The sequence below is a fragment of the Gorilla gorilla genome, chromosome 11 (assembly GCF_029281585.2).
Source record: "Gorilla gorilla gorilla isolate KB3781 chromosome 11, NHGRI_mGorGor1-v2.1_pri, whole genome shotgun sequence".
In the NCBI taxonomy this organism is placed as follows: domain Eukaryota; kingdom Metazoa; phylum Chordata; class Mammalia; order Primates; family Hominidae; genus Gorilla; species Gorilla gorilla.
In genome coordinates, this window is record NC_073235.2 from 130,308,457 (window position 1) to 130,332,113 (window position 23,657).

The 23,657-nt window shown below is 43.2% G+C and overlaps 3 protein-coding genes across 3 annotated transcripts; 1 reads left to right on the forward strand and 2 right to left on the reverse strand.

The window, feature by feature from the left end:
* Positions 1-239: 239 nt before the first annotated feature.
* Positions 240-23,445, reverse strand: LOC101135007 (folate transporter-like protein C2orf83). Its single transcript, XM_004033298.5, has 3 exons — positions 23,094-23,445; positions 18,564-18,636; positions 240-1,800 (listed from the first exon to the last, which is right to left on the reverse strand). The coding sequence occupies exons 1-3, from the start codon at positions 23,208-23,210 to the stop codon at positions 1,568-1,570; spliced, it is 423 nt and encodes a 140-aa protein (XP_004033346.4). The 5' UTR covers positions 23,211-23,445; the 3' UTR covers positions 240-1,567.
* LOC129532196 (small cysteine and glycine repeat-containing protein 3) lies at positions 4,361-5,021 on the reverse strand. Its single transcript, XM_055380599.1, has one exon. The coding sequence runs from the start codon at positions 4,992-4,994 to the stop codon at positions 4,692-4,694; it is 303 nt and encodes a 100-aa protein (XP_055236574.1). The 5' UTR covers positions 4,995-5,021; the 3' UTR covers positions 4,361-4,691.
* On the forward strand, positions 7,654-7,978 carry LOC129532197 (small cysteine and glycine repeat-containing protein 4). The gene has a single exon (XM_055380600.1). It carries the CDS (start codon positions 7,654-7,656, stop codon positions 7,945-7,947), a length of 294 nt encoding a protein of 97 aa, XP_055236575.1. The 3' UTR covers positions 7,948-7,978.
* Positions 23,446-23,657: the final 212 nt, after the last annotated feature.

A 23,657-nucleotide genomic window follows, 5' to 3' on the forward strand; every position in this document is an offset into this window, starting at 1 on the left:
AAGACCAGCCTGGCCAACATGGCAAAACCCCATCTCTACTAAAAATACAAAAAAATTAGCCGGGCGTGGTGGCGCACACCTGTAATCCCAGCTACTCGGGAGGCTGAGGCAGGAGAATCGCTTGAACTCGGGAGACAGAGGTTGTAGTGAGCCGAGATTGTGCTACTGCACTCCAGCCTGGGCCACAGAGCGAGACTCTGTAAAAAAAAAAAAAAAAAAAAAAAGACAAGCTTCCTGAATGCATTCAAAATCCTGTTTTGTTTACAAAGAACTAATTCAAACAAATTCTCAGAAACACACCTATTTGCAAAATGCAGGTGATTACATTTGCTGTAGTTTTCCATCTGCCGGGGCCATTTACTCCTTGCCTGGAGGGCAGAGTCCCATCCTTTCTCAGAAGCCTAATTTTTATCACCTTCCACCACACCATAAGTTCAGCCAACAGTGCACATTTAGAACTGTGGTATTACCGATTTCACTGTCACATTTCCCCAACCACAGAATTAATGCCATCAGGTTGTACTGAATGTGTAGGCATTGGCGAACATTGGATTTGGGATTTATCTTAGCCCTCCTGGATTTCTTGTATCCACCTTCGGCCCCACTTCTTATTTTCAAGTCAATTGCTATTTGCTTTTCTGTCTAAATTAATTTAACTGTGATTGGAGTATTGTTAAGGCTTATGGTTTCTTTCTAATTCATTTCAGATATTACTTAATAACAAACTGTGATTTATGTTTTTGTTCATTTCTTCTATTTTTTTTTTGAATTCATAAGCCTAAGGGGCCTTGAGATTAGAATAATCTAATCTGTGTCCTTTTGCCAGGCGAGTGAGTCCATTTCTGATAGAAAAACCATTTTTGTGTGTATAGGATCTATGGTGTTTTTTATACCTAGAGAGAAAAGTAGATAATAATTAGATAATCCTCAATAATCATATTCACTTGGAAGGTATAAATTGAAAGGCAAATGATGTTTTATGACTCAGACTATGAGTAGTCTATAAAAGCATTAACAATTTTTAGAAGAGACTTCTTTCTGTCGACCAATGCTCATCAAGAGACTCCTAGATATAGGCTGGGCCTGGTGGCTCACACCTGTAATCCCAGCACTTTGGGAGGCTGAGGCGGGCGGATCACTTGAAGTCAAGAGTTTGAGACCAGCCTGGCCAACATGGTGAAACCTCATCTCTACTAAAAATATAAAAATTGGCCAGGCATGGTGGCACGTGCCTTTAATCCCAGCTACTTGGGAGGCTGAGGCACAAGAATCACTTGAACCCAGGAGGTGGAGGTTGCAGTGAGCTGAGATCACGCCGCTGCAGTCCAGCCTGGGCAATGGAGCGAGACTCTGTCTCAAAAAAATAAAATAAAGAAACTCCTAGATATAAAGGCAGGTTTAAGGGGGTAAGACCAGTTCAGAGATGGAGCAAGTCCTGCTGTGGACTGTCTTTGGGATGGGATGCATTGTGCACAAAGAATTATAATCCTAGGCAAAGAGTGGTATTTGCCATGGTATCCCTGTCAGAGGTGGGAAGCTAGTTACCCTGAAACCATCTAGAATGGCTTCAGAGCACCGAATCTTGTGGCTTCTTGTTCTCTGTGGACTTTTCATTACATGCTCCCTCCCTCACACTTGGTCTGTTTAGGGCAGTGCTGGAGAGAGTTTCGGCTGAAGCCTGTGCAGTTGGATGGCAGAGGCCATGGCCCGCAGGGTGAATGAAGGTCAGCCCGCATGTCTGTACAGTAAGTTTCCTCATCCCTGGGTCCCAAGGCTCTAGTTTCTCAGATGGACTTAATACTGAAAAAAGAAAAAAAGATAGTCAGAATTTAAAGAAGATATTTCTGTAGTTCGATTGTGCCCAACAAATTGTTTTCATTTTTCAATCTGCTAGTATTCTCACTTGCTTTGCAAATCCCTATAAGCCCTGCCTATAAATTCCCCTACAGTAAGGGATAGTTGACTACATTTGTGCTAATTATTCAGACAGCCTAAACCAAGACTCCAACTCACAATTGGATTACAGGGAGGTACCTACAGCCACTCCTCTGCGGAGGTGAGATGCAGACAGGTGCCCCCAGTGCACTGCATTGTAAGTTTTGTGCATCTCTCCCAGGTGAGCCCCAGCGTGGTACGTTTAGCCCCTGCCACAGGTTCACCTCCCTGTCCTCCCCTGACTGAGACCCAGTAACATTCAGATGCACTGATGGACACCCTGCACCTCTTGCTCATATATTCCACCCTGACACCCGTGAGCAAGCCTATGGGTCCTTTCTCCCTGTCTGCCTGGCTGAGACCACTCCCCCGGTGCTGTCTCCCATGTGACCCCCTCTTGGCATGCAGTGACTCCATCTCTTTAGGACCTGTGATGGGAATACACTGTTTTCCTGAACCTATCCTTTGTCTCTTCTTTTTATTTATTTATTTATTTAATTTTTGAGATAAAGTCTCGCTCTGTTGCCCAGGCTGGAGTGCAGTGGCACGATCTTGGCTCACTGCAACCTCCACCTCATGGGTTCAAGTAATTCTCTGTCTCAGCTTCCCGAGTAGTTGGAACTACAGGCACATGCCACCGTGCCCAGCTAATTTTTGTATATATATTTTTAGTAGAGTTGGGGTTTCACCATATTGGTCAGGCTGGTCTTGAACTACTGACCTCAGGTGATCCAACCACCTCGGCCTCACAAACTGCTACGATTACAAGCATGAGCCACCGTGCCCAGCCGCCTTTGCCTCTTCTTGTGGCCGTGCCTGACGGACCATCTGACTATCTCATAATATATGTACATATATACACACACAACACAAACCCCATACCAGGCCACCTGGGTTCTTTTTTCACAAATCTATGTCAACATGAGTATTGAGACCCAGCAAATCCTGGCAGACAGCCACGTCTTCTATTTACGCTGACTGGAAACAAACTCACATTTTCAGTGAGTGGGACAGGAGGAGCAAGTGCCTAAGAAGTGTTGGGTCTTGGTGGCTGGAAAAACCACATGTCCCAGAATTCTGCCCATTAGGTTGGTCAACATTACTGGGAAAAGTGACTTGAGGGCTCCTCCCTCAGTGGGGAAAAGCGGATGCCACTTGCCTTAGCGTAAGATGGATGAACTGGCACTTCTCTCCTGACCCCGCGCTTCCAGCTGAGAACCATCACAAGGGAGGGGGCAGTTCTACAGGTGAAGCCTGGGAGGGAAGAATGAGTGAGAGGGTGGAGCCCCAGAGGTAATTCCTAAAGGCTGAGAGTAACTAAGGGGCTTTGGGTAGCCTGAGGGTATTAGAGGCTCAGGGCTCTTGGAGCTGGAAAGGGAATAGAGACAGAGCCAGATGAGTGCCCAAAACCACTTTGTCAACTTAGACTTCAGAGGGCTCATCTCGCACCTGCCTCCAAACCCTCTCTTCTGAATTTCAAGGTGGAAGGAAAACTGTCTTTCTGTGACAGCATCTTCCCCTCTTTGGAAATCTTATTTGACATGGTTATTTGACTTGTGTTCCCTTTGGTTATAACATTCATTTGGTCAGTTCAACCTGTTTAAGCTTCTGTCCAGAGCCAAACTCTGCTTAGAGTAACAAGGAAACACCCTAAGTGGTCCTCGTGGGGCTGGTGCAAGAACCAGCTTCTCCGGGAGACACACCCAAGGAGCTTGGCTTCCCTCGGCCCCCGCCCCACTGCTCACCCAAGCTGGGATTCCCCGCTCTCTGCCTTGTTTCCTTCTCACTTTGCTGCTAAACTAGCCACAATAAATCAAGAATCTGAAGTCTGCAAAGAAAAGGATCAGGGAATCTCTATGAAAAATTAGCAAAATGGGTGTTTGGGGACATTTTTTATTGTGCATGGGGACACTCTCAGTAGGGTGTATGATTATTTTGATTCTAATGCTGATAGTCTCACATTACAACTGAAAGCTAATTTTGTAGTTTGAAGTGGTTGATACCACAGACTTCCATGATACCTAACATGGCTAAGAGCCAAATTTCATCATTGCCCAAAAGTGATCAGGCTCCTGAATGATCATATGACCATTTGGAGTCTGAACAGGTATTTATGAGTCCAGACTTCTGTTTCTAAGACTCTATCAAGAGAGAGATTTGGGGAAAGTTTTGGTTTATGATAATGAAGTATCAGGCTGAGTATGTGCCCCCCAAGTCCCTTCCTTCTTTACAAACCCACAGTGGATTAATCATCCACAAATCTATGTGTCTAGTGTAAAGAATTCATCTAGTTTTTTATTCTTTGATTTATCTTTTGGGATAAAACTCATTTTTCCCCATGGACAGACAGTTTAGAGACTGGAAAGAACAAAAGAGATAGCTCTTTGAGAATGATTTAGTATAATTTATTAAGATAAGTGTTGCTTTGTGTATACAAATATACCCAGGCAGCGGTAAAAACAGCACAGAAATGAAAGCAACCTTAGAGGCATTTCAAGGTCTAACTATCTTCACTCCATTTTGTTGAGGTCATGACTTGAGTTGTAATCAACATAGAAGGCTGCATGGTTGTTATTTTTGTTGGTGATGATGATTGAATGCAGGCAGAATCACAAAAAACTATAGAAATGTGAAATACTCACGGGCAGGTGACAGGTTCAGGTCATGCTTGTGTCCTATTAGTCAGTGGCAGCCAGAATGGGAAAGCTTACCTACAGCAGTTACCTGCAGCAGCTGCCAGAGGCTGAGGGCCCTACCTAACAGCAGCATTGCTTCTGGCTGCAGCACTTCTGCTGGCAACAGCCCTTCCTACAGCCGCAGCCACATGAGCGGCAGGTGCGGCGGTAGCAGCAGATCACGGGTGTGCTGCAACAGCCCCCACAGCAGCCGCGGCAGCAGGGACAGCAGCTGGAGCAGCAGCCCACCCGGTAGCACCTGCAGGTGGTGCAGCTGCCACAGCCACCACCACAGCCACCACCGCAGCCACCACCGCAGCCACCACCGCAGCCACCACAGCCGCCACCACAGCCACCACAACTTCCACAACCACAGCAGCCCATGGTGTCAGTAGACAGGATGCGGATGAAGTGAAGAAGGAGGACTCAGGAGAGGTGAGGAGGTCTGATGCCTCCTTCTCCTGGAGGAGGCCCTTATATACCAACTCTGGAGACAGGAGAGGGAAGGCACATGACCACTTCCTTGTTGTCATTTGACTTGATGTACATGGAAGAATCCCTCCATCTCATATTGACTTTCCTTTCAGACATCTTTGTCTTCACTACATTTTTGGTTTTGTTTATTTTTTTCATAAAACTATATGCCAGTATAAGTTAAAAAGGCCTTAAAGTTCTAGGGAAGCATTCTGGGAGCTGACGTGTGGTGAGGCTGTCCTTAGTAATGACAGCCTTCTCCTCCTTCCTAAGATGCCCTGGGAATACGCACCATGTGCATAGGTCCATGAGTTGTTAGCAGGGCTTACAAACCCCACACAGCACCAGGCAGTCCCTGCACTGAACAGTCTGAGAGCTTCTCAGCGATAGGTACAGTGATATTGAAGGCAGAGTCCCTGACTTCAAAGGGCTTGCAATAGTAAGTAACAACGCAAGCTGGGAGGTGTAAATGGCCACAGATTCAAAGATCACTGCCAAAGTCAGATGCCATCATCCCATTTATTGACCAGTGAAGGCATTGGGGCTGCTCCCTCCCTCCTCATCTGAAGCACATCATTGTGATTTGTCTTCTGCACACCAGGTCTTAATGATTATTTCAAAAGCAGAAATCAGTCCTCTTAGGAGTCTGCATTTTGGTGATGTAATTCTTGGTCTGGTTCACTGTAAACTCCACCTCCCGGTTTTAAGCAATTCTCCTGCCTCAGCCTCCCGAGTAGCTGGGATTACAGGCATGTGCCACCATGCCTGGCTGATTTTTGTATTTTTAGTAGAGACAGAGTTTCACCATGTTGGCCAGGCTGGTCTCGAACTCCTGAGTTCAAGCAATCCTCCTGCCTTGGCCTCCCAAAGTGCTGGGATTACAGGCACGAGGCACTGCGCCCAGCCAGGAATTCATTTTTGTCCTTGATTAGGTGATGTCAATTGATGGCTGAGAGAAAAAAGTCTGTGCTAAATAGCCTGGCCTGGGCTCCCTAGAGAGCAGGCTCTTGGGCTATTGGGAGAGCGCAGGGTGGGAACATCGAGGGACACATGGTCCAGAGGTCAGAGAAGCTTGCTGAGCTGAATGAAGGCCCAGCATGGGGAGGAAAGGAGTTTATGGCTCCAAGGAGAAGCCTGTGGCTGTGGATCATGGTGGAGTGTGAGAATTTGTGACCAACAAGAAGCCTGTAAAAAAGGCAAGAAAAATATGAGTGCAAGCAGGGTCTTCTCCATGCATGCTGAGGTAGAGGCTTCTGGCGATCAGTCAGTGCTCAGCAGACAGCAGTCAGCATCTCTGCTGCAGACGAGATCATCCTCCAACTCATTTTGTAACAGGCTCGCTGCCCAAAGCCTGTTTTCCCAACTTGGTAAAATTGTTCTTCAGAAATTTGAGCAAGAGAAAGTGCTGCCACGTCCCTGTGGCGGATTAGAGTTGTTTATTAATGACCCCAAGCTGTCTCTGTGGTATATGGACTAAACAGAGCATTTTCAACTTGTCAGGGAGTTGCTTGAACTGGGGTTGCGGGGACAGTGGAGCTAGAGAGACGTGAATAGGTTTGAAGTTATTAACGAGGCAGAAGCAACAGAATTTGGTGAAAGACTAGAAATGGAACTAAGAGAAAAGAAAGATTCAAAGATAATTTTTAACATGGATTCGTATCTTGATGGATACGGAGCAGTGGAGGAAAAACACAGTTTTATTTTGGTGGCTAGTTGGTGATCAGGCAGGGAGAATTATGACTTGAGTCTGGAGCATGTGACCATTGGAGGTGTCCCTGAAACTCCAAGGGGAGAAGATGGAATGGAGAGTGGCTATTGATGGATTTTGTAGTCTGCAGGAGAGTCTGAGCTGGAGGCACCCCGTGGAGAAACTAACCAGGGAATATGCATATGGAAATCTACACCATGGGTGTGAATGTGAACACTCTGGGAGGCGGGACAGAGTGAGAAGGGAAGGGAGTGTTGCCTCAAGCCTTATCATAGACAATTGTGAGCGGAAACAAAACAGAAAAAAGAGTCGTTTACTATAAAGATCCCTTCAGAAATATAGTTGGCAAGTGAGCATTTTTGCAAAAATGACATGTTTTATTTGGATGCTCTTATTTACTCTTTTGCATCTCGGGAATTTCCATGAAAGCAGGGTGATTTCCTGGAGAGAAGCCATGGCAGAGAGATGGAAAAGCAGCTGGCAGCCACCTTGGGTTCCGGCTTAACCCGAAGTCTCAAGGATTCAAGTGGTTTCTGAGAAAATGAAGATCCTCTCCTACATGTTAGCATCTCTTGGCTTGCTTTTAATCTGGTTTTAACAGAGACAAGTGAAAATTAGCAAATGTTTTGGGTCAAATATAGTCCATAAGGATGTAAACAAGGAATAGTCCTAGATAACCTTATCATGGAAACTGCAGTAGCAACGACAAGGAAGTGACCACTGGTCATGTGTCCTGGGTCACTCCCTCTTCCTTTCCCCAAGATGGTACATAAGGGTGTCCCCCAGCAGGAGGAGGCATCAGACCTCCTCACCTCTCCTGAGTCCTCTCTGCTCACTTCACCTGAGTCCTCTACTGACACCATGGGTTGCTGTGGTTGTGGAAGTTGTGGTGGCTGTGGTGGCCGCTGCGGTGGTGGCTGTGGTGGTGGCTGCGGTGGTGGCTGCGGTGGTGGCTGTGGCAGCTGCACCACTTGCAGGTGCTACCGGGTGGGCTGCTGCTCCAGCTGCTGCCCCTGCTGCCGCGGCTGCTGTGGGGGCTGCTGCAGCACTCCCGTGATCTGCTATTGCCGCCGCACCTGCGGCTCGTGTGGCTGTGGCTATGGGAAGGGCTGTTGCCAGCAGAAATGCTGCTGCCAGAAGCAATGCTGCTGCTAGGCGGGCCCCCGGCCTCTGGGCAGGGGCTGCAGGTATCTGTCCTGTAGGTAAGACTCCCATCCTTCCCATCCTGTCTGGTCTCCCCCTCCTCTGTGGTCTTGAACTCTGTTGCTGTTTTTCTTTGGTGTTTCATGTCTTTCCGTCTGAAAAGCTTCCAAACTAATAAGAACGATCTCATGGAAAAATATGAGAACAGTGCAGCAGCTGTGAAACTGTCCAGGTCACTGACCTCAGGGAAATGAAATCACAACTCCTCGTGTTTGGTCTGATGGACATGCTCATGGCGATGCAGCTCCGTCTTAGTTCCACTTTTCCCATCGGCATGCGATGCTTCTTTTGTTTCTTTGCTTTTGTGTTCTTAGTTATCACATAACATTGTCCAAATTTCCTAATAAAATAAACTAAGTGCCCATAAAAACTTCTCTTTTTGCCTTTCTTCCACTTGATCACACTGAATTCTGGTTTGTCTGTTCAGAAACTGGAGAGATATTTTATCTTTTTTATCTTGGAACAAAGCCTTTGAAACACTTATGCCCTGGCTCATCCCTGTACTCCCATCACTTTGGGAGGCCAAGGCAGGAAAGTCCAGGAGTTCAAGACCAACCTGGGCAACATGGTGAGTTCCCCCGTCTCTACAAAAAATACAAAAATTAGCCAGGTGTGGTGGTGCGTGCCTGTAGTCTCAGCTACTCGGGAGGCTGGGGCAGGAGGATCACTTGAGCCTAAGAGGTTGAGGCTGCAGTGAGCCGAGATCACGCCACTGCACTACAGTCTGGGTGACCCAGCAAGACCCTGACACACACACACACACACACACACACTAAACAATAACCAAAAAAAAAAAAAAAAGGAAAAAGATGAAAAACACTTGCTATGGCAGCAATGCAGCAAAGGATCATGTAAGAAGCTGTGGCCGGGCCTCTGGGGACCAGCCCTGCTCAGTGACACATCATGTTGCCTCAGAACAAGCCTGCAGTGTGTCTTCCTCCCTGGAGATCCAGGGTCCCTGTTTTTGTTTTTGTTTTTGTTTTTGTTTTGAGATAGAGTCTCACTCTGTTCCTCAGGCTGTAGTGTAGTGGGATGATCTCGGCTCACTGCAACCTCTGCCTCCCAGGTTCGAGTGATTAGCCTGCCTCAGCCTCCCAAGTAGCTGGGACTATAGGCATGAGCCACCATGCCCAGCTGATTTTTGTATTTTTAGTACAGACAAGGTTTCGCCATGCTGGCCAGACTGGTCTCGAACTACTGACCTCAAGTGATCCACCCGCCTCAGCCTCCCAAGGTGCTGGGATTATAGGCATGAGCCACAGGACCCGGCCTGGGGCCCCTGTTTTATTGATGTAAGACGACACAGCCCTTCAGTGATAGACCCACATGCCAAGCTCAGGCGTTGCAATCAAGAACAAATATGGAATTTAATGGTGGGGTAAGCTCAGCTGGGTTTCGCCGGATTTCTTTCATTCATATGTTTCATATTCTTCTTTCTTCTTCCTCCCTTTCTCCTGTGTGTGAGGTTTTCTTCTTTTCCTTTTTTTCCATACACTGCAACATTTTGTGGAAGATATTTGAAACCTTTTATTTATTTATTTATTTTGAGACAGAGTCTTGCTTTGTCACTCAGGCTGGAGTGCAATGGCGTGATCTTGGCTCACTGCAACCTCCGCCTCCCAGGGTCAAGCGATTCTCCTGCTTCAGCCTCCTGAGTAGCTGGGATTACAGGCGCCTGCCCCCATACCTGGCTAATATTTGTTGAAACATTTTAAAACCAAATACATTCGATTGTGGAAAAATTCTCTCAGTGACACCGTCTTCTGTATTACCTTTAGTAAAAGTAAGAAATGAAATCAGGGCCTAATAAAAGAAAGCCGGTGGGAAGGGGGTTTTCAAACTTCTTTGAAGGAGGAAGTCTTTTCTTCAGTGCTTCAATTTAACGAAGAGCATGTTGCTCTTTCCTTTCCCTTCCTTTTTTCTTGTTGATTATTTTCTCCAGCTTCCACACTTTTTCTGACTGTCGAGATTCTATGGTTCTGTTCGCTGAAGAGACTTCAGGCTAAGGAGATTTGGGATCAAGATGGTTTCATGTGTTCACACATTGATGCGGCCTCTGTTCAAAACAGGAAAAAGAAAGTTTGTTTTTGTGTTATATACACAGGATGGATACGTGTATATAACATATAAAAATAAAATAACAACATAGCTGAACTCAAAAACAAGACATCTATTTCTGTGGATCACAGACTGAAAATGTAAAATGCAGGGCTGGAGCTGTGGGCTTGCTGGGTTCTGGGTCACAGGCATGACATGCGTAGGATACAAGAGAGGCCAAACACCTCATGAGAGTGGGGGATCAGAGCCAGTCTCACTTTTGAAGATAGGTGTCAGAGTGGGGCCCCCTTCGTCTTGGAATAAACCTGCTGTCCTTGCTGCCCAGGGCTGTGGATTCTGAACTGCTAACCCCTTATACCAGGTGTCCCCAAACACCAGGCCACGGACCAGGACTCACAGCAGGAGGTGAGAGCGGTGGGCAAGTGAGCGAAGCTTCATCTGTATTTACAGCCGCTCCCCATCGTTCATATTACCACCCAAGCTCCGCCTCCTGTCAGATCAGCAGCCACAGCATTAGCTTCTCATAGGAGCACAAACCCTATTGTGATCTCCACATGTGAGGGATCTAGGTTGTACATACCTTATGAGAATCCAATGCCTATTGATCTGTCACTGTCTCTCATCACCCCCAGATGGGACCATCTATTTGCAGGAAAACAACCTCAGGGCTCCCACTGATTCTACATTACGGTGAGTTGTACAATTATTTAATTATATATTACATTGTAATAATAATAGAAATAAAATTCACAGTAAGTGTAATGTGCTTGAATCATCCTGAAACCATCTCCCCACTTCCCATGGAAAAACTGTCTTCCACAAAACCAGTCCCTGATGCCAAAAAGTTGGGGACCACTGCCTTAGAGAGACTGGAAGATACAGGCACAGTCTTTTTTTTTTTTGAGACAGAGTCTTACTCTGTCACCCAGGCTGGAGTGCAGTGGTGGGATCTCAGCTCACTGCAACCTCTGCTTCCTGAGTTCAGGCGATTCTCCTGTCTCAGCCTCCTGAGCAGCTGGGATTACAGGTGCCTGCCACCACACCTGACTAATTTTTTCTTCTTCTTATTTTTAGTAGAGACGGGGTTTCACCATGTTGGACAGGCTGGTCTCGAACTCCTGATCTCTGGTCATCTGCCTGCCTCGGCCTCCCAAAGTGTTGGAATTACAAACATGAGCCAACACGCCCAGCCCAGACACAGTCTTAGGCTACAGATTGACCTAAATCCTCCGCAGGCTTGAGAATAATCTATTATTATCCCCATTAGCACTACGGGATGGGGCCTGGGGATGGGACAGGAAAAGACAACTGCAAAACTGCTAGATGGGTAGAGGCAGGTGGTGCTGGGTCGGGGTGTGTGTGTGATTGGGATGAGGAGAGAAAGTGAGAGCTATGGAAACAAAAACACCTTGCACTGAAAATTATGACACTCATGGACTTCATCTGCCTCTCATGGCTTCCTGAGCCCGGCTTCTTGATCATGATGAATCTCAGGCTTCTGATGCCCCTTGCTGCCTGCCTATAAGTAATCAACCTGCTTCATGTCATTCATTGTGTGTGTGGGTGTGAGCCTCCCTGGACTCAGAAAAATTGGTAATCAGTGCACAGTGAATTTGCTCCCCAAAACTGACACAGCAGGCAGGGTCCAGTCTGACAGAATCATGGCTTATTGGTGAAGCAGGGGGCAAAACCCCCGAGTACCTGATTGAAGGTGGAGACGTCAGCCTGGGGGCACAAGAGCTGGACGGTACTGCTGGACATGTTATGGGTCAGGAGGGGTTATATGTGGGACTCCTGGATGTGAGTGAGCTGGACATGGACTGAGGCTGCCAGGACGGCACGTGGAAACGAGATTGTGGCACACGGCCCTGATTGTTGGGCACTGATGTGATCCTTCATTCCTGGGGCTGCAGATCTCAGGAAGAGAATGCTCAGATGGACCCTGAGGCACCTGAGAAGGATGTGGTCCTGAGGCATCTGAGCAGGAACCAACCATGCAATGCAGGCCGCCACAGAAGAGGAGACTCTCTAGCTAAAGGACAGGTATGGAGATGGTTCAGAGACGCCTTATGCAGCCTGGTTGATGTGTTTGTTTGATAAAAGGACGTTGCAGACCCGATGTCTCAGGCTAAATGGTATGGTTAGATTGAGGCCAAGGTCTCTGGGTCTCCACTGGAGGTCAATGGCGCTATACTCCAGTCCATACAGAAAGGGAAAGAAGGGGAATTCAGACTTTTCTGGGGTTCTTGGATACTGGAATCCATATGGCAATATTTCCAGGTCCCCTTAGGGGAAAAATTAGCCTGGTGACATTGGGATGTTTGAGGACAAACATGATGACCTGTGGTGCTTATCTGCTTCCAGGTGGGGCCCTCGGGCCATTTTGGGTGCTGGTGACCATGGTTCCTACCACTTCGTGTATTACAAGCACTAACATAGGCTGCTTGTGGCACAGACCATCACTGTGGCCTGAGGGGGTACAGCCCCCTACAGCTAAGAATTTGAGCTGTAATAGTGGAACATATCCACTGCTGCTGGCTACCTAAGCTCCCAAGCCTGATGGATTATTCAACAAATTAGTGCTACAAACTAAGTGAAAGAAAGTACATTACTTGTTTAAATCTACATCAGTCAGGGTTCAACCTGAGATGCAGAACACATAGGAGATATAAATTAAGAAATTAATTTTAAAAAGTTGGCTTCCATGGTGATGGAGGCTGGTAAGGCAGTCCAAAATTCACAGGACAGGCCATCAGAATGGGTGAGCTAGGACTCACAGGCATAGGCTGAAGCTCCCGAACACAGACCAAATCTCCCTTTTCAGAGGAACTTCAGCACTGCTGGTAAGGCCTTTCCCCTGACTGAATCAGGTCTACCCAGATTATTGAATCAGGTCCTCTAGGATTGTATTTAAAATCAACTGATTATGGACTTTAATCACATCTGTAAAACACTAGCATGACCGAGGTTAGTGCTCTTAGATGGTCCCACTCTTTTGGTTTCCATGTTGTTTTGGGGGTGGACTTGAATGTGTTGAAACTGTATTTTGGGTTTCGTTTGCTCACTGAGGCCATGTAGATGGTTTGTTTCAATCTGTTCCATTAAATAATTTGATTGTGCCCAGTTCACTGGCTGATGGATGTGGTTTCGATGGGGCTCATGATGGCCCAGTCTTTCATGGTACCCAGTTTCATCAATTATCAACTCATGGCCAATCTAGTTTCATCAATGACCCAACCATTTACCCTTTCCCCCCATGGGTTAATTTGAATCCTGTATTATATAATTTAATAATATTTATTAATTTAATATTTAATATTTAATAAATATTTCAGTTTGTATTTTTAAAAATAAGGACCCAGAATGTAGACACAAAGATTCAGAAAGACTGTATTACAAGGTAAGAAGAGATGCAAATTTAAATATGATCATCATGGCAGGCCTCATTGAAAAGGAGACATTTGAACAAAGACTTAAAGGAAGTGAGTCACAGAGCAATATCTGGGGGAAAGAGCATTCCAGGGAAAGGAAGCTAAAGTCCAAAGATGGTTTCTGAAATATTTAAAGACTCTCAAGGAGCCCAGTGTAGCTGAACTGAGTGAGAGGAAGAATAGTAGAAAATGAGACCAGACAGGTAAAGGAGAGGGCAGGAATATCAGGTGGGGTTTGCAGGTTATCCTCAGGCCTGTGGTTTTTTTACTGTGTATGAACTGAAAAGCCATTGGAGAGTTCAGAGCAGAAAAGTGACATGATCTCATGTATATTGTATGAAGAGCTCTGGCTGCTATTTTGAGGCTAGGTTGAGGAGGGCAAAGGATTAAAGCAGAGATGAGTTAGAAGGTCTTGCAATAATCCATGTGGAAAAGATAGTGACAACTCAGAACAGAGTGGTAGCCATGGAGGTGATGAGAAGCAACTATCTCCTAGAATTACTTTGAAAATAAAGAAAAGAATACTTTTTGACACATTATATCTGAGATGAGAGAGAACAGGAGGAGTCAAGGAGTCAAGTCAACAGGAGGACTTCAAGGTTTTGGGCCTAAGCAACTTGCAAGATGGGGAAAAACCGTAGATAGCACCGTTTTGAGCAAGATGACGATTCCATCTGGAGCATGCTGAATTGCAGGTGTCTACTAGACATCCCAATGGAAATGCTGAGTAGTAGGCAGCTGGACACAGTGGTCTGAAGTTCAGGGGGAGAAGTCAAGGTCTGAGCTATCATTTTTTTGGTGTCATCGGTATACAAATATAGAGATTGCATGAAACCATCAAAGACTATATAGAGAAAAGAGTTTGTAAGCACTTAACCTTAGGAGCTCCAGGGTTAAAAGCCTCTGAAAAAAGAGGAGAGGCCAGCAAAGGAGACAGAAAGGAGCATCTAGCGAAGAAAGAGTAAAATTAAGAATGCATGGTGCCCTGGAAGCGAGTATGGAACTGTTTCAAGGAGGAGAGAGTGATAATGGTGACAATGCTACCAAAGGATGAAGTGAGATGCGTGAAGTGAGGTGAGCACTGATGAACGACTGCTGGATCGACATCGGTGATCTGGACAGGAATGGTTTTGGCAAAGTATTGAAGATGAAAGATGGATATCAATGGGTTTAAGAAAAAGTGTGAAGAGAGGAATTAGAGCGACAGGAAGTAGATAACACTTCCATAAATTTTTGCCTTAAAGGGAAGCAAAGAAATGACTTAATTTCACAAACATAATGTTAAGCAAAACAATCTATGTAAGAATGCCCAACAATATTCATATAAAATATTTTTATATATGTGTATGGGTATAAACACATATACATATACACACATTTTAGAGACAGGGTCTTGCTCTGTTGCCCAGGCTGCGTGAACCCTATAGTGAATTGTGCATGTGAGGGATCTAGGTTGCACACTCCTTATGACAACCATAGCTCATTGCAGCCTTGAACTCCTAGGCTCAAGTGATCCTCCTGTCTCAGCCTCCCCACTAGCTAGGACTATAGTGGTGGTGATGAAGTGGTCTTCCCTAGGTACAGGCAGTAAGGAGGAGAATTACCTGTAGAGAATTTAAAAGCAATAGTAAAACTGATGAAGGGCCTGTCTGCATTTTATTGTTGCCATGTACCAGCAATTCTAAATAATGATGGTGATAAAGTATGCTCCCCACCAGGTGGGCTGCTACCCCTCCTGGCTTGGCATGCCACCCTGGCAGTGTCTAATTAATAACTTTTACCTTCTCCAGAACAGTACAAAAATCTTTGGTTTTGAACATTCTTCTAATTTCTAATTTATTATTGTCCAGGATGTTAGTCTTATGTTTTTCAAAACTGTTCAAGATATAAAACGTTACTACTGTTTGACATGGCCAGTGTTGAGATTTACTCACGTGTTTTCCGTTTCACACTCCCTCTTGCATCATGTGCCTTCCTTTTGGGGTAATTTTCCTTCTTTCTTGAATGCATCCTTTAGAAATTGCTTTTGGAAGGGTCTGTTACACTCTTACAAAGCGAGTGTGCCTCACTCACTCCATTTCTCTTTGTCTGAAAATGTCTTTATTTTATTCTCAATTTTTGAAATGTTTTTCTCTTTGTGTACAACCCTAAGCTGGCAATTATTTTCCCCAGCACTTTGAAGGCATTATTCCATGATCTTTCTGGCTTCCCTTGTGTGCCATTGAGAAGTCATTTGTCAATCTAATTATCATTTTTCTGTAGGTGATGCTCTTTTTATTTTTCTGACTGTTTATAAGATTTCTTTTTCTTTGGTATTCTGCAGTTTCACTACGGTGTGTTTAGATTTGAATTTCTTTTCATTTACTCTTTTGGAGAGCTGTTAGGCTTCCTAAATCTAATTTATGCCTTTCATCTCATCTGCAAAATTCTCCATGGATATTTCTTTGTCTGTCTCTCACTTCTATCCTATTATCTCCCCAAGGAACGTCAAATAGACATTTGTGAAACTTTCTCACTCTAACCTCCATGTGTGTTAATTTTTTCCACTTTCATCTCTGTGCTATATTCTAAATGAGTTCTTACAGTTTAATATTTTCTTCTTTATTGCTCTTAACTTCTACATAGCTCTTAACTTGTTTATTAAGCTTCTATTCTTGACTACAGTAATGCATCCTTAATAACAGGGATATTTCTTGAGAAATGCATTGCCAGGTGATTTTGTCATTGTGCAAACATCATATGGTATACTTATACAAACCTAGATGGCATAGCATACTACATACTTAGGCTAAATGGCATAGCCTATTGTTCCTAGGCTGTAAACTTGTACAGCATGTTACTGTACTGAATGCTGTAGACAATTGTAACACAATGGTAAGCATTTGTGTATCTAAACATATTTACACATAGAAAAGATACAGTAAAAATACACATAAGAGATAAAACATGGTACACCCATATAGGGCACTTACATGAGTGGAGCTTCAGGGCTGGAAGTTGCTCTTTCAGGGTCTTGATCCATCACCCAGGCTGGAGTGCAGTGGTGCGATCTCGACTCACTGCAACCTCCACCTCCCAGGTTCAAGTGATTCTCCCTGCCTCAGCCTCCGAGTAGCTGGGATTACAGGCACCTGCCACCATGGCTGGCTAAGTTTTGTATTATTTTTTTTAGTAGTGACAGGGTTTCACCACATTGGCCATGCTGGTCTCAAACTCCTGACCTCGGGTTATCTGCCCGCCTCGGCCTCCCAAAGTGTTGGGATTACAGGCGTGAGCCACCGCACCTGGCCATTTATTATAATTATCAAGTATTATATACTGTACGTAATTGCATGTGCTAGACTTTTATAAGACTGGCAGTGCAGTAGGTTTGTTTACACCAGCATCACCACAAACTCATGAGTAATGCTTTGTGATACAACATCACGATGGCTACGATGTCACTGGGTGATAGGGATTTTTCAGTTCCACTACAATCTTATGGGACCACTGTCCTATATGCCAGGGGTTCTCAACCTCCAGTCCAAGGGCCTGTACTAGGGTCCATGGCCTGTTAGGAACCAAGCCACCAGCAGGAGGTGAGTGGCGGGTGTGCAAGAGAAGCTTCATCTGTATTTACAGCCACTCCCCATTGCTCACATTACTGCCTGAGCTCTGCTTCCTGTCAGATCAGTGATGGCATGAAATTCTCATAGGAGCAGGAACCCTATTGTGAACTGTGCATGCGAGGGATCTAGGTTGTGCACTCTTTATGAGAATCTAATGCCTTATGATCTGTCACTGTCTCCCAGGAAAACAAACTCAGGGCTCCCACCGATTCTACATTATGGTGAGTTGTATAATTACTTCATTATATATTACAATGCAATAATAATAGAAATAAAATGTACAAAAATATAATGCACTTGAAACCATCCTGAAACCATCCCCCTGCCCTGGTTTGTGGAAAAATTGTCTTCCACGAAACCAGTCCCTGGTATCAAAAAGGGTGGGGACTGCTGATACGCATGGTCCATCATTAACCGAAACATAGTTATGCTTCCCATGACTGTAGTTCTATTTTTTCCCCAAATTCATGATTATTTTGTTCTATTCTTATGATGTTCTATTTACATACCTTGTTCTATTCTTATGATGTTATTTTCCTCCATGTGTAAACATATTAAACATTTTATTTTATATTCTAATACTGATAATTCTTCTATGTCAAATCTTTGTTAGTCTGATTTTGCTATTTATTACTTCAGTTGGCTTGTTCATGAAACTTTATATCCTTGTTTGATTCTGAATTTTTAAAAATCATAATCTCATATTCGATGGAATTTTATTTGTGGCAATATTTTGATTCCTGTATTGAGGTACATTCTTTCAGAAACCATTTGCCTTTGTTACATATAGGTGCCTGGAGACACTGCCAATCAGGACCACTTTAAACTAAATTTTCAGCTTGGAAAAAAAGTTTAGCCTATAGGAATAGGACTCCAGAATTACGTGAGTGCTGGTTTATAAAGGCAAATGCTGAGGGTATATTCTCCAGACTCCACCCAGATTAGTCTTCTTCATGAGGGATTTTCCCCCTGTCATTTTGTATTTTGTTCTGATTCACCATTCACTGAGGATGTGACCCTTTGGGGTTGCCACTAAAACCAAAACTCTAGGTTCTAGGGGAACCAGCAGATGCCTTGAGCACACCACAGAGTCAATGCTTCCTTAGCTATCTGGCTTCGTGTTCTTGCTTTGGCATCTGAGGATTTTTCTTAGTTTCTTACCAGTTCAGCCGTTTATGTTTTTTAAATTAAATTTATATCCATGAAATCCAAGGGTTTTGTGGTGTAAAGATTTTTCTGATATCCAGTCTCTTGTTGCCTAATGAAAGTAAGCTTTTCTTACTTTAATATTTTTTAAAAAGTCTGTTGCCTTTAATAAATAAGCTTTTCTTAATAAAAAAATTTAAAAACATTTACTGAAATTTGTTTAAATTTCAAACAACCCTAAAGTCCCCATCTTAGTCCATTTTCTGTTGACTGAGAATACCTGAGACTAAAACATTTGTTTAAAAAAGAAGCTTATTTAGCTCACAGTTCTGGAAGCTGGGAGGTCCAAGATCAGGTGGCAGCATCTGGCTGGCTTTTGGCGAGGGCTTTGCTTTGTGCTGTCATAACATGGTGGAGAAGGAAGGGGAAGCGCATGTTTAGAGACCAAACATGAGAGGCAGCCTTGCTTATAACAATTCACTCAAGTGGTAACTAATCCATTCCCAAGCGGGCAAGAGCTTACTTTCAGGAGAAAGGCATCGATCCCTCTTGAATGACCTAATCACCTCTTAAAGACACCAATTCTCAACACTGCCACATTAGGGACCAAGCCTCAGCACGAGATTTGGTGTCATATTCCAGCCATGGCACCCCTTTCTCCTTTAAGCTCAACCCCTCAATCCCATTCCTCCTAAGGTAATTGCATGGAGACCATCTCCATTAGGATAGAAAAGTAAGAAAACAAGGCAATGTCTAAATGATCAGGACCCAAACTCACTCAAAATCCTTTTAAGGAGTTTATTTTGTTTGATAATGAAAATGTGGGCCACGTACGATGGCTCATGCCTATAATTGCAGCACTTTGGGAGGGCGAGGTGGGTGTATCACCTGAGGTCAGGAGTTCGAGTCCAGCCTGGCCAACATGGCGAAACCCTGCCTCTACTAAAAATACAAAAATTAGCCAGGTGTGGTTGCGTGTGCCTGTAATCCCAGCTACTCGGGAGGTGGAGGTGGCAGTGAGCCGAGATTGCACTCCAGCCTAGGCGACAAAGCAAGACTGTGTCAAAAAAGAAAAGAAAAGAAAGAAAATCTGGCCTTTGACTTCAGCTGTCCTTTGAGTTAAGACACCAAAAAATAGTTTGTGAAATAGTGGAACCTAAGCCTGATGGACCACACACAACCTGCATTTGAGTCCATGAATATGAAGTGAGAACACTCATCTGGGCTATCTGGAATGTCAAATAGCACATACTCCACACACACTGAAAAATATCCATTTTGATGTATGTGAGCCTATTCCAAATCCAGACGAATCCCCATTTCATGCACTTAAAATAATATCATCACTGTGTTTGACGTTTCGGGAGGTAATCTTTCTACGCAGAGTGCCCCTCTCCTTACTAATCCCTTTGGGGTTGCAACTAAAATTCCATTTTCATGATTCTAACTTTTATTTAATTAAAGGTAGATTAAAGTACCAGTTATGCTAACTGGTTAATCCAATGGAGGGTGCAATCAGAGGCCATCAGCTGGTCCCAGAGTGGCTGAGTGCAACGGCTGCTGGCTGTGAGCACTGGGCAGGGTCACTGTGTTATTTCCCAGTGAGGAAAATGAAGGCAGAGGAGCACAGCAGCTGCGGTTTCTGTGATATCAAAGGGGCACCTGGCGCCACTGGCCTTTCCCTTTTCTTTTTTGTGTGTACTCCCCAAACTTGGTGATAAGAGTTGCTTTTCATGTCTTAAGCCTCAAGACCATCCAGGGAGGAGGAGGGTGAAGGCAAAGAAATTAGTGAATGACGGAGGAGTCTTACTGTCAACTCCCTTGATCAAGAAGAAATGGGCACTTAGTCTGTTTCTCATTCCAAAAGTTATCGCTGCAAATTGGGGGGTGAAAGTGGGGAAGTGGGGGGTGATGAGAGGGATGAAGAGGTCTGGTAACACGTAACCAAGAGGTGGGTGTACTGGTGCAAACTTGTGGGGTGTTATTACTTCATTTACCTAATTAAAGGCTTATTTTAAAAAATTAACCTTATTTGAGATGTTGTATGGTTATTTACCCACCCCCTCCAAATCCCTCTTATATTCAAACTTGTGAATTTCATCTATTTTTGGAAACAAGATTCTGCCAGAAAATCATTTTATATCATTAGTCAACCACAGTATAGTCTTATGCCTTCAGTAAAGACAATTATATCTACCACTCTCTCCATAACCGGCTTGGTGATTATTACTAAATTACTCTTCAGCTTTTTCTAGTTGAGATAAAAATCCTTCTTTTAGCTTTTCTCATGGGCCTCTTCCCTTAATCTTTCAGTCATCTTCAAAGATGTGTCTTGAAGCCCCTTTTTAAGATCTTCATAAATCCATTAAGACCTTTGAAACTCCATAAATAGCTTATGTTGTGACAGCAGTTTGAGAGATGCTGGGAAAATGAAGGAATCGCTTCTGGAAGTCTCGATGCATCCTACTCTTTGCTGAATCTCTGTGTCAGAGAAAAATGCTGATTCAGTTTGTATTTTCTACTTTTTAGATTCCAATTTTTAAAAATGGCTTTTGGCATCCTATTAGTGGAATATCATGAGTGCAGACAGAGTCAATGATGAATGGACATTTATGATTGAGATTTGGGAGTTACTAATCAATGCACTTCCATATTACTGGCTCTTAAAAACTTAATGAAAGCATATTTAATTAGATTCCTACCAAAAATCAATTTTTAAGAAGCACAGTTTTCAAAACCAGCCATTCATAATAACATCTTTTTTTCTTGGTATATAGGAATAGGGTTTGTCTTCTGTTATGCCTTTGAGCTGTACGTTTTTGCTCATCCTGCTCTGTACCTGGGTCAACTGTTCTCTTCTTTAGCAACTAAACTTTAAAATAGCTTTCCATGGAAGAACCGAATTGAAAGTTGTTCCAGCATTGAGGATGTCAGCAGAGACTAGCAGAGAAGATACGGTAGCAATACAAAGATTTTAAAGGAGTGACTTAAATCTATTCCTCTTGGTCAAGAAGGTAAAAGGATTCGGAAACATTGAAGTATCAGGGGATACAAAAGGTAAAGCTTGAATTTTTCTGCCAAATTTTAGATTTGTTTTCAGCTGTTCATGCCTGTGTGACCCCCTGCCTTTTGAAGAAAGAGCAAAAGGTGTTGATCTGCCAACAAAGAAGACACTGAAATTTTAAATTAGGTTACACAAAATAGTGGCAGAAAGGAGAATAGAAGGATTAATGGGTCGTTTTTATTTCTAGTCCTATTTTACCTAATTCAGTTATAGGAATTCATTCATTTCAACTTAGGATATAATGGATTTGTTGAAAAGTAGGGGAAATATCTGGAACTGATTAATGTAAAAGTCTTTAGAAAAGGTAAGTGCCTCCTAACCATGTTGATTAATGTAAATAGATGTTATTTTTTCAATTAGGAAAACAGAGATGTTTGTTTATTGACAACACTAAAGGCCAGGAATAGTGTGGTTTAGAGGCCAGCACTTAACCTGTGTAAGAACTCATGCAGTAAGTCTTATATTCTCCATTTTACTCATAAGAAAATTGAGACATTAAGAAAATATTACATCTTTAGGGTTTACTTTAAAATAATTTAGAAGCAGGGGTGAGAAATTTCACTGGGAGTGGAGTACAGATGAAACAAGATTGGCCACAAATTGATATTTGTTAAAGTTGAGTAAGGAGAAAATGAGGTTTCATTATACTATTTTTTCAAAATGTTGTATGTATTTGAAATTTTCCAGAATGAAAAAATTTTAATATGTCACTATAAACATCAAGATTCAAAACCAGATTTTGCTGATTTCAAGCTTGTTCTCTCGCTAACATATGATACACAGAATAATTTCTGAAAAACTGAAGAGCAATTTGCCAACCAGATGGTAAATTAGGAATTTACATTTTATTTTAGAAAGTAATGCTTACACGTCGAATAGCCTCAAACAAGCATATTGTATCGAACAAGTGTGTAGTACTGAATCTACATGAATCTTAGTGTTAAGATTTATTAAATGGAAGCAATCCTTTCCTCTGTTGAACAAGTGCGACTACAAAATAGATTTTTAAAAAATGTCCTGGCATTACTTCATTTAATTTTGTATTCTGAAATGATTTCTTTTTGCCTTTTTGCTTTTAAACAAGATAGCTTCTAAATATTTTGTAGGAATTCTTATCTATTTATAGAGAGGTAAGAATGACGATTTTGTCCATGAGACAGAGTAGATTTACAGAATTTGGGAACTAAGCTTTAATAAGATTGAACTTTAGCTAGGGCAAGGAAAAACCTTCAGCTGTAGCTAATGAGAACCACTTCCACTGGAATGACTTCATGGCTTTAATTTTACGCAGTTCTTTCATTCCTTCACCTCTTTAGTGAAAAGGTCACCTGTTTAATGAAAAGGTTTCTTAAGAAATAGAACCTTAACTACACCATATTTCTATTTCTCAATATAAAATTATTCTATTGAAGACATCAAGCTAAAGGAAAGAAACCAGAAACAAAAGGCTATATAAAAAATAATTCCATTGATATGGCATTCTATAATGACAAACTGTATGGATAGAAAACCAATCAGTTGTTGCCAGGGACGAGGGGTGGGGAGGGGATTGCTGGCAGAGAAACACAAGGGCACTGTTTGGGTTGATGTTTATCTTCATTGTGGTGGTGGTCACACAGCTGTACATTTGCCCTAATTCATAGAACTGTACATAAAAAGTGTGAACTTACTGCAAGTATATTATTTATCAATAACTCTGATTTTTAAAAGTATAAAGATAAATAGATATAGATATATAGTTTTGAAAATATGCCTCTTTGTCCATGAGAGCACAGTGGCCCATGCACTTACCTGAATGTCAACAGGAAGCCCCAGTCCTTGGTTGTCAACCACAGTCATCGTCACGATGGGTTGAATCATCAAGGCAATGAAGGGATTAATTCCAAACGTCAGGGCATAGTCTTCCATGCTCAGATTAACTCCAATCTGAAATCTGTCATTGTACAAATGGAAAGAGTTTTAAAAGGACACACACATGTGCGTTCAAATACAAAACAGCGAATTGTGTTCTTCTCAAGGCTTTGGTCTGCTGAGGAAGCCCAGGTTTCTATTGACAGTTTCTTTCTGAAAGCTCTTTTAGCAGAGATAGACTGAAGAAATAGACAAGTGGGATGGTGCAATGTATTTTAACATTCCGTGGAATGGGATATAGTATGCTAAGAATTTAAAACTAGTTAACCAATTCTAAAATTAAACCAAATTTTCAAAATACTCTGCAACTAGAAAACATTCAACATTATTTGAGATAAATATGGCTTAGCAAGTCACTTTTAAAATCAGACGTATCAGGCCGGTCACTGTGGCTCAGGCCTGTAATCCCAGCACTTTGGGAGGCTGAGGCAGGCAGATCACTTG

Excerpts from the sequence above, each read along its gene's own strand:
- LOC129532196 (XM_055380599.1), bottom strand. The coding sequence starts at position 4,994 with ATGGGCTGCTGTGGTTGTGGAAGTTGTGGTGGCTGTGGTGGCGGCTGT.
- LOC129532197 (XM_055380600.1), top strand. The coding sequence starts at position 7,654 with ATGGGTTGCTGTGGTTGTGGAAGTTGTGGTGGCTGTGGTGGCCGCTGC.
- LOC101135007 (XM_004033298.5), bottom strand. The coding sequence starts at position 23,210 with ATGGAAGACTATGCCCTGACGTTTGGAATTAATCCCTTCATTGCCTTG. Across the intron at positions 18,637-23,093 it reads GGCTTCCTGTTGACATTCAG|CACAAAGCAAAGCCCTCGCC; the intron begins GTAAGTGCATGG and ends ATGTTATGACAG. Across the intron at positions 1,801-18,563 it reads ACCTCCCAGCTTCCAGAACT|TATTAAGTCCATCTGAGAAA; the intron begins GTGAGCTAAATA and ends TTCTTTTTTCAG.